General features: G+C 43.9%; 1 protein-coding gene across 7 annotated transcripts in view; it reads left to right on the forward strand.

The window, feature by feature from the left end:
- The first annotated feature begins 5,094 nt into the window (after positions 1-5,094).
- ttn.1 (titin, tandem duplicate 1) overlaps positions 5,095-12,287 on the forward strand; it is a 149,846-nt gene continuing 142,653 nt past the window's right edge. For all 7 annotated transcript variants that reach the window (XM_083906943.1, XM_083906948.1, XM_083906944.1 and 4 more), the window contains exons 1-9: positions 5,095-5,241; positions 6,744-6,847; positions 7,739-7,942; positions 8,024-8,311; positions 9,412-9,497; positions 9,597-9,820; positions 9,903-10,113; positions 11,503-11,790; positions 11,890-12,003. In XM_083906943.1, coding sequence (XP_083763069.1) covers positions 6,757-6,847; positions 7,739-7,942; positions 8,024-8,311; positions 9,412-9,497; positions 9,597-9,820; positions 9,903-10,113; positions 11,503-11,790; positions 11,890-12,003 — 1,506 coding nt within the window. In that variant the 5' untranslated portion in view covers positions 5,095-5,241; positions 6,744-6,756. The remainder of the gene's footprint in view (positions 5,242-6,743; positions 6,848-7,738; positions 7,943-8,023; positions 8,312-9,411; positions 9,498-9,596; positions 9,821-9,902; positions 10,114-11,502; positions 11,791-11,889; positions 12,004-12,287) is intronic.

Consider the following 12,287-nt stretch of genomic DNA (forward strand, 5'->3'; position numbering starts at 1 on the left):
TCTGTCTCTGTGTGTCTGTGTGTCTGTGTGTCTGTGTGTGTCTCTGTCTCTATGTCTGTGTGTGTGTGTGTGTGTGTGTGCGTCCACCGATAATCTGATGATCACACAAACTTTCCCTTCATCACAAACGTCGACACTTCATCTCACAGTGCGACTTCACAATCTTAAAGTGGAGCAGATTACGGGGGAATTACGACATAATCTTAAATAATCCAAACAGCACGGACGAGCTCTGACAACACTGTCAATCAACACTTGGGATTACGCTTGAAATTAGCACGAAAAACTCCCTGTTAATGTGCGACACAGATGATTAATCCCAGCGAGGTGTGTGTGTGTGTGTGTGTGTGTGAGATTAATGTGTGTGTGTGTCTCAGGATGACAGTGTTGACTCAGCTGCTCGTCCTCAGTATCAGGCTCGTCCTCGCTTATATGTGGACAAACATTGTCCCGCCGTCCTCGTCTTGTTGATCACGTATCAGTGACATCAGCCATTGAGTCCCTACAGTTCTCACCTTCCCCACAGTGGCTGACACCTGAGAGGAAGACAAACACAGAGAGGAAGACGATCTGCTGAGTCGCTGTGGGAGCAGCTCCAACGTCGTCCTCACACTCTCCTCAGGTTCTACCACCTCGGCCGGAAACACATGTGACAGGAAGTGAGGTCAGCTGACCTCTGTGACCTTTGGAATGTCGGTGAGGTGTTTGTCCGAAAGAAAATGTCTCCACAACGTCTCATTAAAGGGACAGTTCAGGTGTTTGAGGAACACGCATTCAGAGAGAAAAACAGTGATTTTTACGGTGGCCCTGAGGCGCAAAACACAAACGCTAATCACAAAACACAAACGCAAATGACAAAACAACGCAAGTCACAAAATGCAAATAAACGCAAATCAAAAAACGCAAATCACAAAACGCTAACACAAATAATCGCAAAACACAAACGCAAATAACAAAGCAAACGCAAATCACTGCGGTGCTTTTGTGTTCGCGTTTGTGATTTGCGTTTGTGTTTTTAGTTAACGTTTTTGTGTTTTGTGATTAGCGTTTGTATTTTGTGATTTGCGTTGTGTTTTGAGTTAATACTTTTGTGTTTTGAGATTAGCGTTTGTTTTGCGATTTGCGTTAATTTGCGTTTGTATTTTGTGATATGCCTTTATTTGCATTTGTGTTTTTGATTTGCGTTGTTTTTTGTGATTTGTGTTTGTGTTTTGCACCTCAGGGCCACCGTAGATTTTAGCTGCTGGTCCTCTGCTGCCCCCTGTGGTCACTTTGTGTCACTGCGCTCTGTCAAACACTGAAGAGACAGAATCATTTGAGCTTAGTGATGGAGGCAGCTGTTTCTCTATGGACTTTGGTGTGGGAGAGTGAGTGAGGTTTACAAACTTGAGTTTTCTGAAGATAAAATCACAGATTTAACCCTTTAGGCCCAAGATTATTTTGTAGATCTCTGCTGGAACATTGCACTCTCATAATGAAACGAGTTTATCTCTGCAACCATTTGTCGTCATCGTAAAGGGAACACTTGAAATAATAAATAATAACATTAATAATAATAGGTTATTAATATCCTGTATCTCAAAGTAAACTGTTTACTTGTTCAACAGTATTCTAATCAGATTTAGACGGTGGTGGTGAATGGTTCTTTCACCCATTCACTCACACATTCACACGTTCACTCGCTGCACAAGACATACAGTGTCTTGCTCAGAGGCCGGAATCAAACCCCCAACCTTCATCTCAGAAGATAACCCGCTTTAGCCCCTGAGTCACTAATGTAAATAATACCTATATTATGCTCAGATTATTATCTTAATCTGAATCAGGTTGTATTCTGAATAATCACCAATCAGATGAGATTATTCTCTTGTAGACATTGTAATCTGAATAAACTCAGTAAAGAGATTACTGGTTTCTATGGACACATGAGCCGTCTGTGTATTCTGGTGTCTTTCTTTAGTGCAGCACTGCCCTCTGCTGGACACTCTGCAGCAGTGCAGGTGACATTTCATTATGTAAAAGATCATTTGTGATCATGATAAAAATCTTCACTTTATCACCCTGTAAACTTTGAAAGGATCATCTATTATTATTCTTTAATGTTTTCTAATCCACAGGAATCATCTTCAAATCATTTCATACAAGAGGGGGAGGAGCTTCTGCAGGTGAACATGTCTGAGGTCGTTCTGGAAACCAGAGGGGGAGGAGCTTCTGCAGGTGAACGTGTCTGAGGTTGGCCTGGAAACCAGAGGGGGAGGAGCTTCTGCAGGTGAACGTGTCTGAGGTTGGCCTGGAAACCAGAGGGGGAGGAGCTTCTGCAGGTGAACGTGTCTGAGGTCCACCTGGAAACCACAGGGGGAGGAGCTTCTGCAGGTGAAGGTGTCTGAGGTTGGCCTGGAAACCAGAGGGGGAGGAGCTTCTGCAGGTGAACGTGTCTGAGGTCCTCCCGGAAACCAGAGGGGGAGGAGCTTCTGCAGAGAGGTGAGCTCTTTAAAGGATTATTTCTTCATAATCTGTTTCTAATTTAATCTATAACTGCTGCCATCATCATCATCATCATCACCATCTTCACCACCATCATTTCCATCTTCATCATCATTACCTTCTTCATCTTCACCATAATCTTCATCATCATCACCATCTTCATCACCACCATCATCATAATCGTCATCGTCATCATCTTCTTCATCTTCACCATAATCTTCACCATCTTCATCATCATCATCATCATCACCATCATCATCATCACCATAATCTTCATCATCATCACCATCTTCACCATCTTTATCTTCATCACCACCATCATCACCATAATCTTCATCGCCACCATCATCATAATCGTCATTATCACCATCTTCATCATCATCATCACCATCATCATCATCATCATCATAATCATCATCATCATCATCACCTTCTTCATCATCATCACCATCTTCACCATCTTCATCATCTTCTTCACTGATGTCCTCACAGATGTCATGACCTTCTGCACAGACTCTATTGCTCCAGCTCAGAGAAGACATCAAAGATGGTCTTCAGGGTCAGGGAGACAGAGGATGGTGGATCCACATGATCCACATGATCCACATGGACCTGGATCATGGATTATCTGACAGGAAGACCACAGTATGCGTCAGGGACTGTCCTCGTCCTCTTCACCTTCTACACCACAGCCTTCAGGAGGTCCAAGACCACGTCCAGTGACCTCTGGACCTTAAACCTCCTCATGCAACCAGAGGTGAAAAGAGCAGAGTCGTGCTTTTAACAGCAGAGATGAGTCGGCGTCTTTCACGGAGAGAACTTCAGTGAAATGAGAACTGAGGGCCTCACGTGAGCAGCTGCAGGTTTGACAGCAGCAACAGCTGAGTCATGGTGAGGAACAGCTGAGTCGGGACGTTTAGGTAAGAGCTGTGGTTTCTATGGTTACCAGACTGACACTGAGTTAGAGCTTCAACAGAATAAAGTTAAAAAAACTCTGTGATAGAGTGAAGAAGAAGAGGAGGAGGTTAAGAAGTGAAGGTTAGGAACAGGAGGAGGTGAAGAACAGGAGGAGGTGAAGAACAGGAGGAGGTGAAGAACAGGAGTTGAAGAACAGGAGGAGGTGAAGAACAGGAGGAGGTGAAGAACAGGAGGTGAAGAACACAGGAGGAGTTGAAGAACAGGAGGAGGTGAAGAACAGGAGTTGAAGAACAGGAGGAGGTGAAGAACAGGAGGTGAAGAACACAGGAGGAGTTGAAGAACAGGAGGAGGTGAAGAAGAGGAGAAGGTGAAGAAGAGGAGAAGGTGAAGAACAGAAGGAGGTGAAGAAGAAGAATGTGAAGAACAGGAGGAGGTGAAGAACAGGAGGTGAAGAACAGGAGGAGGTGAAGAACAGGAGGAGGTGAAGAACAGAAGGAGGTGAAGAATAGGAGGAGGTGAAGAACAGGAGGAGGTGAAGAACAGGAGTTGAAGAACAGGAGGAGGTGAAGAACAGGAGGTGAAGAACACAGGAGGAGTTGAAGAACAGGAGGAGGTGAAGAACAGGAGGAGGTGAAGAACAGGAGTTGAAGAACAGGAGGAGGTGAAGAACAGGAGGAGGTGAAGAACAGGAGTTGAAGAACAGGAGGAGGTGAAGAACAGAAGGAGGTGAAGAATAGGAGGAGGTGAAGAACAGGAGGAGGTGAAGAACAGGAGTTGAAGAACAGGAGGAGGTGAAGAACAGGAGGTGAAGAACACAGGAGGAGTTGAAGAACAGGAGGAGGTGAAGAACAGGAGGAGGTGAAGAACAGGAGTTGAAGAACAGGAGGAGGTGAAGAACAGGAGGAGGTGAAGAACAGGAGTTGAAGAACAGGAGGAGGTGAAGAATAGGAGGAGGTGAAGAACAGGAGGAGGTGAAGAACAGGAGTTGAAGAACAGGAGGAGGTGAAGAACAGGAGGAGGTGAAGAAGAGGAGAAGGTGAAGAAGAGGAGGAGGTGAAGAAGAGGAGAAGGTGAAGAAGAGGAGGAGGTGAAGAAGAGGAGAAGGTGAAGAACAGAAGGAGGTGAAGAAGAAGAATGTGAAGAACAGGAGGAGGTGAAGACGAGGAGGAGGTGAAGAACAGGAGGAGGTGAAGACGAGGAGGAGGTGAAGAACAGGAGGAGGTGAAGACGAGGAGGAGGTGAAGAAGAGGAGGTGTTGTAAACAGTGTGTTATAACGTGTGTGTGGAGGTTCGGGGGTGGGGTTAAGTGTTTGATTGACAGGCACAGCCTCTGCCTCCTGTTGGTCAGCACTTATTGAACGACTTCCTGTGTCTTTTAAGTTTAGTCAAAGTCTTTGTCTGGATGGTTTTGTCTCTCTGTGTCTCTGTGTGTGTCTGATCTGTGTCAGATGACCACAGACTGTGATCCTGATTAAAACCAGGTCCACATCCAGGACCTGGAACCCTCTCACAAATGGCTGCCGTGTCCCATCGCGCCCCCCTGAGGCCGCCCGGGCGGCCAATGGGGAGGCGGGTGTGGGCGGTGATGCGGGCGGCCCCCCCGTGGTATAAAAGGTCAGAGTGGCGTGAGGGCCCTCCTGAGCAGTTGGAGCATTCCCAGCCTCGCCTCGGGTGGAGGGAATCAGGACTACTCTGCGTCGGGGGGGAAAAATATTCCGAGGCTCGACCGTTCTCACCTGGATTTCTGTGAGAGGATTTTTTTTCAGGATAAGGAGACGCGGCCGGTTCTGAGTCCACCGGGGCTTCGTCCCAACAGTACCGGCACTCTTGTGGAGACAAGTGAGTAACGTCCACCACGTCCATCACATCACGTCCCCACAAGTCCTCACATTGTTCCCTGCACCTGTGTGTGTGTTTTGGTTGGTTGGTTGTTGTGGTTTTACGTGGGACCGAACGCGTCCCTGTAAACAGTGGCGTTTGAGTGTTTTTTAGCGTGTTTTTTGGCGTGTGAAGCGGAGGCAGCAGCAGTGATCTGAGATTCTGAGGCCCAGAATAGCCTGGTGTGTGTCTGTGTGTGTGTGTGTGTGTGTGTGTGGTGGTGGTGGAGGGGGGGGGGGGGGGGGTGGCTGGGTTCGGGTTGATGGCTTTTTAAGGGAATCGGCTCGGTGGTCGGTCACTCAGTTATGTGCCACATGGTGGCTGTCAATCAAAGAGCCGGGGGGCGGCGCGGGGGGGGTGTGGGTTTATTTTTGGCCGCTGCCTTTTCTGTCGCTCAGATTCCTGCTGGAAATAAATCTCAGCTGATTCTGACAAAGTTTCTCCCGATCGACTGTAAACACTGATCAATATCTATGATTGTTTTTAGAGTTATGGTCAAAGTGTTGACCTCTGACCTCTGATCAGCCGAGAGCTTGTGTCACACGAGCTGCCGATCACTCACTGATTATTGATGAAGGTGAAAATGAATCGACATCAAACACACACACACAGTGAAGAAAGTGTAAATACATGAATGTTTTAATTTTATTTTGAATTCATAGAAACAAACATGAAAGTGAGTTAAATTAAAGTAATGAATTAAATAAGTGACACCATCTTGATGATGATGATGATGATGATGAAGACGACTTTCACTTATAAATAAAGAGCAGTAATTAGTTTGTTTATTGTGTATTAACGATGATTTATCGCCTGATTATTAGTAATTATGTTTCAACGCCATCATAATTCATGTTTTCATCAGCCCAGTTTAAACAGGGTGTGTGTGTGTCAGTGTGTGTGCGTGTGTGTGTGTGTCACAGTGTGTGTGTGTGTGCGTGCTGCAGCTGCTGTGACTCATCACTTTAGTGCGACCTTTAACTTTCACTCTTTCAAGTTTGGTTTTCTTGAATAAAACGTCCAAAAAGTCCGTAAATGTCCCTTTAAAACTGTCCTTAAAAAGTGATTTTTTTTATCATTGGTTTATTTTCGTTAAGCTGATTTAATTTGATTTAAATGAAAAGTTTTTCTTTCTTCTCAGATCAGAAACACGACTTTTATTGTGAAAATATTAAAAAAAAACTGCTACATTCTGACAAAGAAATGATGTCATTGATATGAAACTAATAATGTCACATCCATTTGTGTGTGTGTGCGTGTGTGTGCGTGTGAGTGTGTGTTCCCATGATGCTTTGGGACAGTGTAAAATGAGTCAAGGATCTATTTGTGGAACAGAGGAGCAACAATGTCTCCTTTTCTGAAGGTTCCTTCTGTATTTCCTAACCCCAGGAAGGAAAGGAGACATTTCTCATTGACATTACTCTTTTTTTTAACTTTAACTTCCTTCCTGTTTTGTTTTGCAGGGTGCCGCCCATCATGTCAACACAAGCGCCAACATTCACGCAGCCGCTACAGAGCGTCGTGGCACTAGAGGGCAGTGCCGCGACGTTCCAGGCTCAAGTCAGCGGTAAGAATCCGCACAAACGCAAACGTTACATTTTTAAACACAAACATTATACACTAACATTATATTTTTAAACACAAACATTATACGCTAACGTTATATTTTTAAACACAAACATTCTACGCTAACGTTAAATTTTGAAACACAAACGTTACATTTTTAAACACAAACATTCTACGCAAATGTTACATTTAAAAACACAAACAATCTACCTTTTTAAACACAAACATTCTACACTAACTTCACATTTTTAAACACAAACATTCTATGCTAACGTTACATTTTTAAATACAAACATTCTATGCTAACGTTACATTTTTAAACACAAACGTTACATTTTTAAACACAAACATTGTACGCTAACGTTACATTTTTATACACAAACTTTACATTTTTAAACACAAAGTTACATTTTTAAACACAAACGTTAAATTTTTAAACGCAAACATTCTACGCTAACGTTACATTTTTAAACACAAACATTACATTTTTAAACGCAAAGGTTCTACGCTAACGATCCATTTTTAAACACAAAAACATTCTACGCTAACGTTGCATTTTTATACGCAAACATTCTACGCTAACGTTACATTTTTAAACACAAGCATTCTATGCTAACATTACATTTTCAAACATAAACTTTACTTTTTTAAACACAAAGTAACATTTTTAAACACAAGCATTCTACGCTAACGTTACATTTTCAAACATAAACTTTACATTTTTAAACACAAACATTCATGCTAACGTTAAATTTTTAAACACAAACGTAAAATTTTAAAACACAAACGTTATATTTATGTAACATATGTTTTTAAAATCATTTCAAAACATGTGTCAGTTGTGATTAAAATGGCCTGCGTCGTGGTTCTGGTACCTCTGGTTCTCCCGCAGGTTCTCCAGCTCCTGAGGTGAGCTGGTTCCGTGATGGTCAGGTTCTTTCCGCCGCCGCTTTGCCCGGCGTTCAGATCTCGTTCAGCGATGGCCGCGCTGTTCTGAAGATCCCCGCTGTGAGCGCCGCGCACAGCGGACGGTTTTCCATCAGAGCCACCAACGGTGCCGGACAGGCCACGAGCACGGCTGAGCTCCTGGTTAAAGGTGAGACTCGGGCGGACTCGCGGTCACAGGTGAGACTCAGGTGAGACTCGGGTCCACTCATCAATCTGTGTCTCTCTGCAGTGGAGACGGCGCCACCTAGCTTCCTTCAGAGACTACAGAGTTCCTCAGTGAGACAGGGCAGCCAGGTGAGGCTGGACGTGCGCGTCGCAGGAATCCCGACACCCGTGGTCAAGTTCTACAGAGAAGGAGCTGAGATCCAGAGCTCGGCCGACTTCAGGATCCTGCAGGAGGGCGACCTCTACAGTCTGCTGATCGCAGAGGCCTTCCCAGAGGATTCTGGGACATATTCTGTGACCGCCACCAACAGCAGTGGACGGGCCACGTCCACCGCCGAGCTGCTGGTCCAGGGTGAGGAGCTTTAACCTGTTGTTGTGTGAGAAGGTTATAGCTCAGGTCCAGGATCTGATGATGATGACGCTAACGTTATACATTTTTAAGCATAAACGTTACATAAACACAAACGTTACATTTTTAAACGCAAACTTTCTACGCTAACGTTAAATTTCAAGGCAAACGTTACATTTTTAAACGCAAACATTCTACACTAACATTAAATTTATACGCAAACGTTACATTTTAAACATAAACATTCTACGCCAATGTTAAATTTTTAAACGCGAACATTCTACGCTAACGTTACATTTTTAAACACAAACGTTAAATTTTTAAACGCGAACATTCTACGCTAACGTTAAATTTAAACGCAAACGTTACATTTTTAAACGCAAACATTCTACACTAACGTTAAATTTATACGCAAACGTTACATTTTGCACATAAACATTCTACGCCAACGTTATATTTTTGAACGCGAACATTCTACGCTAACGTTACGTTTAAACGCAAACGTTACATTTTTAAACACAAACGTTACATTTTTAAACGCAAACATTCTACGCTAACGTTAAATTTAAACGCAAACGTTACACTTTTAAACATAAAGATTCTACGCTCACGTTAAATTTAAACACAAACGTTACATTTTTAAACATAAACATTATACGCTAACGTTAAATTTTTAAACGCGAACATTCTACGCTAACTTTACATTTTTACGAAAATGTTACATTTTTAAAAACAAACATTCTACGCTAACGTTACATTTTTAAACACAAAGGTTACATTTTTAAACACAAACATTCTACGCTAACGTTAAATTTATACGCAAACGTTACATTTTAACGAAAATGTTACATTTTTAAAAACAAACATTCTACGCTTACGTTAAATTTTTACGCAAACGTTACATTTTAAACAAACATTCTACGCTAACGTTACATTTTAACGAAAATGTTACATTTTTAAAAACAAACATTCTACGCTAACGTTAAATTTAAACACAAACGTTACATTTTAACGCAAACGTTTCATTTTAACGCAAACGTTACATTTTTAAACACAAACATTCTACGCTAACGTTACATTTTAACGATGATGTCTCTGTTCAGGTGAAGAAGCCGTTCCAGCAAAGAAAACAAAGACCGTGATTTCAACGTCTCAGATTTCACAGGCTCGTCAGACTCGAGTGGAAAAGGTAACAACTGTGACGTTTAAGTGAAAACGTAAAAATGTGGGCGTGTCTCGCCGTCGCTCTCCGTCTCACCGCCTCTGTCTCTCTGTCGCTCGTCCTCAGAAGATGGAGGCCAGTTTCCAGGCTGTAACTGGCGTGATGGAGATGCAGGTCGAGGGGGCGGCGCTGGCAATGCAGCTCGCGCACAAGACTCCGCCCAGAATCCCTCCCAAGCCCACGTCTAAGTCCCCGACTCACACGTCCGTGGTCACAAAGGTGACCGTAGGACGTCAGCAGTCGCCGTCGCCCGTTCGACACGTCAAAGCGCCCACGCCCACACCTGGCAGGTGGGTGGAGTCTATATTCAGACCTGTGATTGTCTTCCTCTGGCCCCTCCCACTAAACAAATCTCCGTCTCCGCCCCTTCAGGCCGGTCCAGTCCCCCCTCACCATGCACCGCCAGGTGGTCGTTGGCGTCGGCGGTGGCGTCGGCGGTGACGTTCTGCCGCCGTGGAAACAGGAAGGTTACGTGTCGGAGGTCAGCTACAGCGCCGTGAGCGGCGTGAGCAGCGTGAGCGTGAGCGGCGTCAGCGTGAGTCATGAGCAGCGCTGGGAGCAGCAGGTCACCGGGGTCAAAGAGGTGAGTGAGGAGGCGGGGCCAGTCATGGGGGCGGAGTCAGATCATAAAAAAATCCTGTTTTTATTCGGTTTTACTGGCAACCTATATGACCTTTGACCTTTGACTGTTGATGATTTTTATTACACGCTCTGTCATGTGTGTGTGTGTGTGTGTTCTTGTACTTGCGGCATACTGAGGACCAGTGAGGGTTTTTAACCAACAAAGTGAGGTCCTTTTTACAAAGTGAGGACATTATGGCCGGTCCTCACTTTGTTTTCATTGAAATCACTTCATTAGGTTGCTATAACATGATATACTCAATTGTTTTTTGGCAAAGATTTTTATAAATTTTGGACGACAGTTTAGTATGACGTTTTTTTTGGTCAATTTTTTTTTATTTTGGTCGACATAGTATAAGTATGATGTTTTTGTAAAATTTTGGACCAAAAATTTTTGGTTATTTTTTTTTTATTTTGGTCGACATAGTATAAGTATGATGTTTTTGTAAAATTTTGGACCAAAAATTTTTTGGTGAATTTTTTTTTTAAATTTGACCCAAAAAAATTTGCACCAAAAATGTTTGGTCATTTTTTTTTTTTTTTGGTCGACATAGTATAAGTATGATGTTTTTGTAAAATTTTGGACCAAACATTTCTGGTCAAATTTTTATTTTATTTTGGTCGACATTTTATTTTGGTATGATGTTTTTGTAAAATTTTGGACCAAACATTTTTGGTCAATTTTTTTTTTATTTTGGTCGACATAGTATAAGTATGATGTTTTTGTAAAATTTTCGACCAAAAATTTAAAAAAATCAAAAAAGTTTTCCAGCTCTTTTTGCTCTGGGGCTCCACCTGCAGACATTTTATGGTACTGCAACCAGTAGTTCTTTATAGATGTCATTCATGAAATAGATATTTGTAATTGTGTTAATTTATAAAGTGGAAATGCTGGTCCTCACTTTGTCAGCAACCCAGTCCTCAGTATGCAGCAAGTACAAGAATGTGTGTGTGTGTGTGTGTGTGTGTGTGCAAACGCGATCATTTGTGCTGGACACATCAAGTCATTGAAAGGTTTTGCAGATTAAAAGGGGCGTGGTCACATGGGAACGTGACCCCGAACACGTCTACAGACACAAACTTGACCCAACAGGAAGTCGGCCATTTTGAATTTAGCCGCCAAACAGGAAGTGGCCGAGGTCAGAGAACGTCTCCACTCCTGGACTTTCATGAGTCCTAGTTCTTCTTCTTCTTGTCTTTTTCTCATACCCTGTTTCTTTTTTGCTGACTCGCCAAAGCGTTGGCGTACTTCCTGGTTCTTGTGAAAAACGTTTTTGGTTTTTTTTGGCAGCGAGCTCGCGGCTCTGTTCCTCTGTTGTGAGATTGTCTGTGCTGCCTGTTGTGTCTCCAGGCTGTAGGAGGTCACAGAGCCGGGGCGGTGGCCACCGTCGTGGCCGCTGTTGACCACGCTCGTGTCCGAGTGCCCGGGCACGGCGAGGGCGGTCGGGCTGAAGAAGAGGAGGAGGAGGAGGAAGCTGTAGAAGCAAAGTTAAAACAGCAGGCCGCTGTAGCCGCTGCTGCAGCCGCCGCAGCCGCCGCCACCGCCGCTGCTGCTGCTGCAGCTGCAGAACAGCAGTATGGTGTCGCGTGGACAACAACAAAAACTCTTACTGCTCAGGAGTTCGCGGCTGGACCTCAGGTTAGAGAGGCCGCGAGAAACAATCTGTGCAGTCAGTAAAATAATATCCCGCTGACTCGTCGGTGTTGCTAACGTTCTGAACTCTGTTGGTTGCTGCAGATTCAGACATTGACAGCAATGGGCTCCCACGAGGACGCTGCTCTGGCCTCGTCCTCGGGTCCACAGTTCATTGTCTCTAAAGTTTCTGTCCCAAAACCCGAGGCTAGCGCTGAGGTAAGACGTGAGGTAACTTCAGGCAACGTCAGATAACCGTCAGATAACCACCTGTAACTAACGGAACCAGTGGGCTGATGCTAACTGATGCTAACTGATGCTAACAAATAGACTCTGAAAAACAATAACAAGTAGACTCTGAAAAACAAGCCTGCAAAGAGGTTTAAAGGGGGTCGTACCTGTGTTCCCCGGGTCCTATGTTCCCCATTTTTCCCAAATAAGGTCCTATGTTCCCCACTTTGTGGAAGCCTGGGTGTGGAGCTCCAGGGTAAAGGGTTAGGGTT

This window comes from Microchirus variegatus (assembly GCF_963457635.1).
Source record: "Microchirus variegatus genome assembly, chromosome: 20".
Taxonomy (NCBI): Eukaryota; Metazoa; Chordata; class Actinopteri; order Pleuronectiformes; family Soleidae; genus Microchirus; species Microchirus variegatus.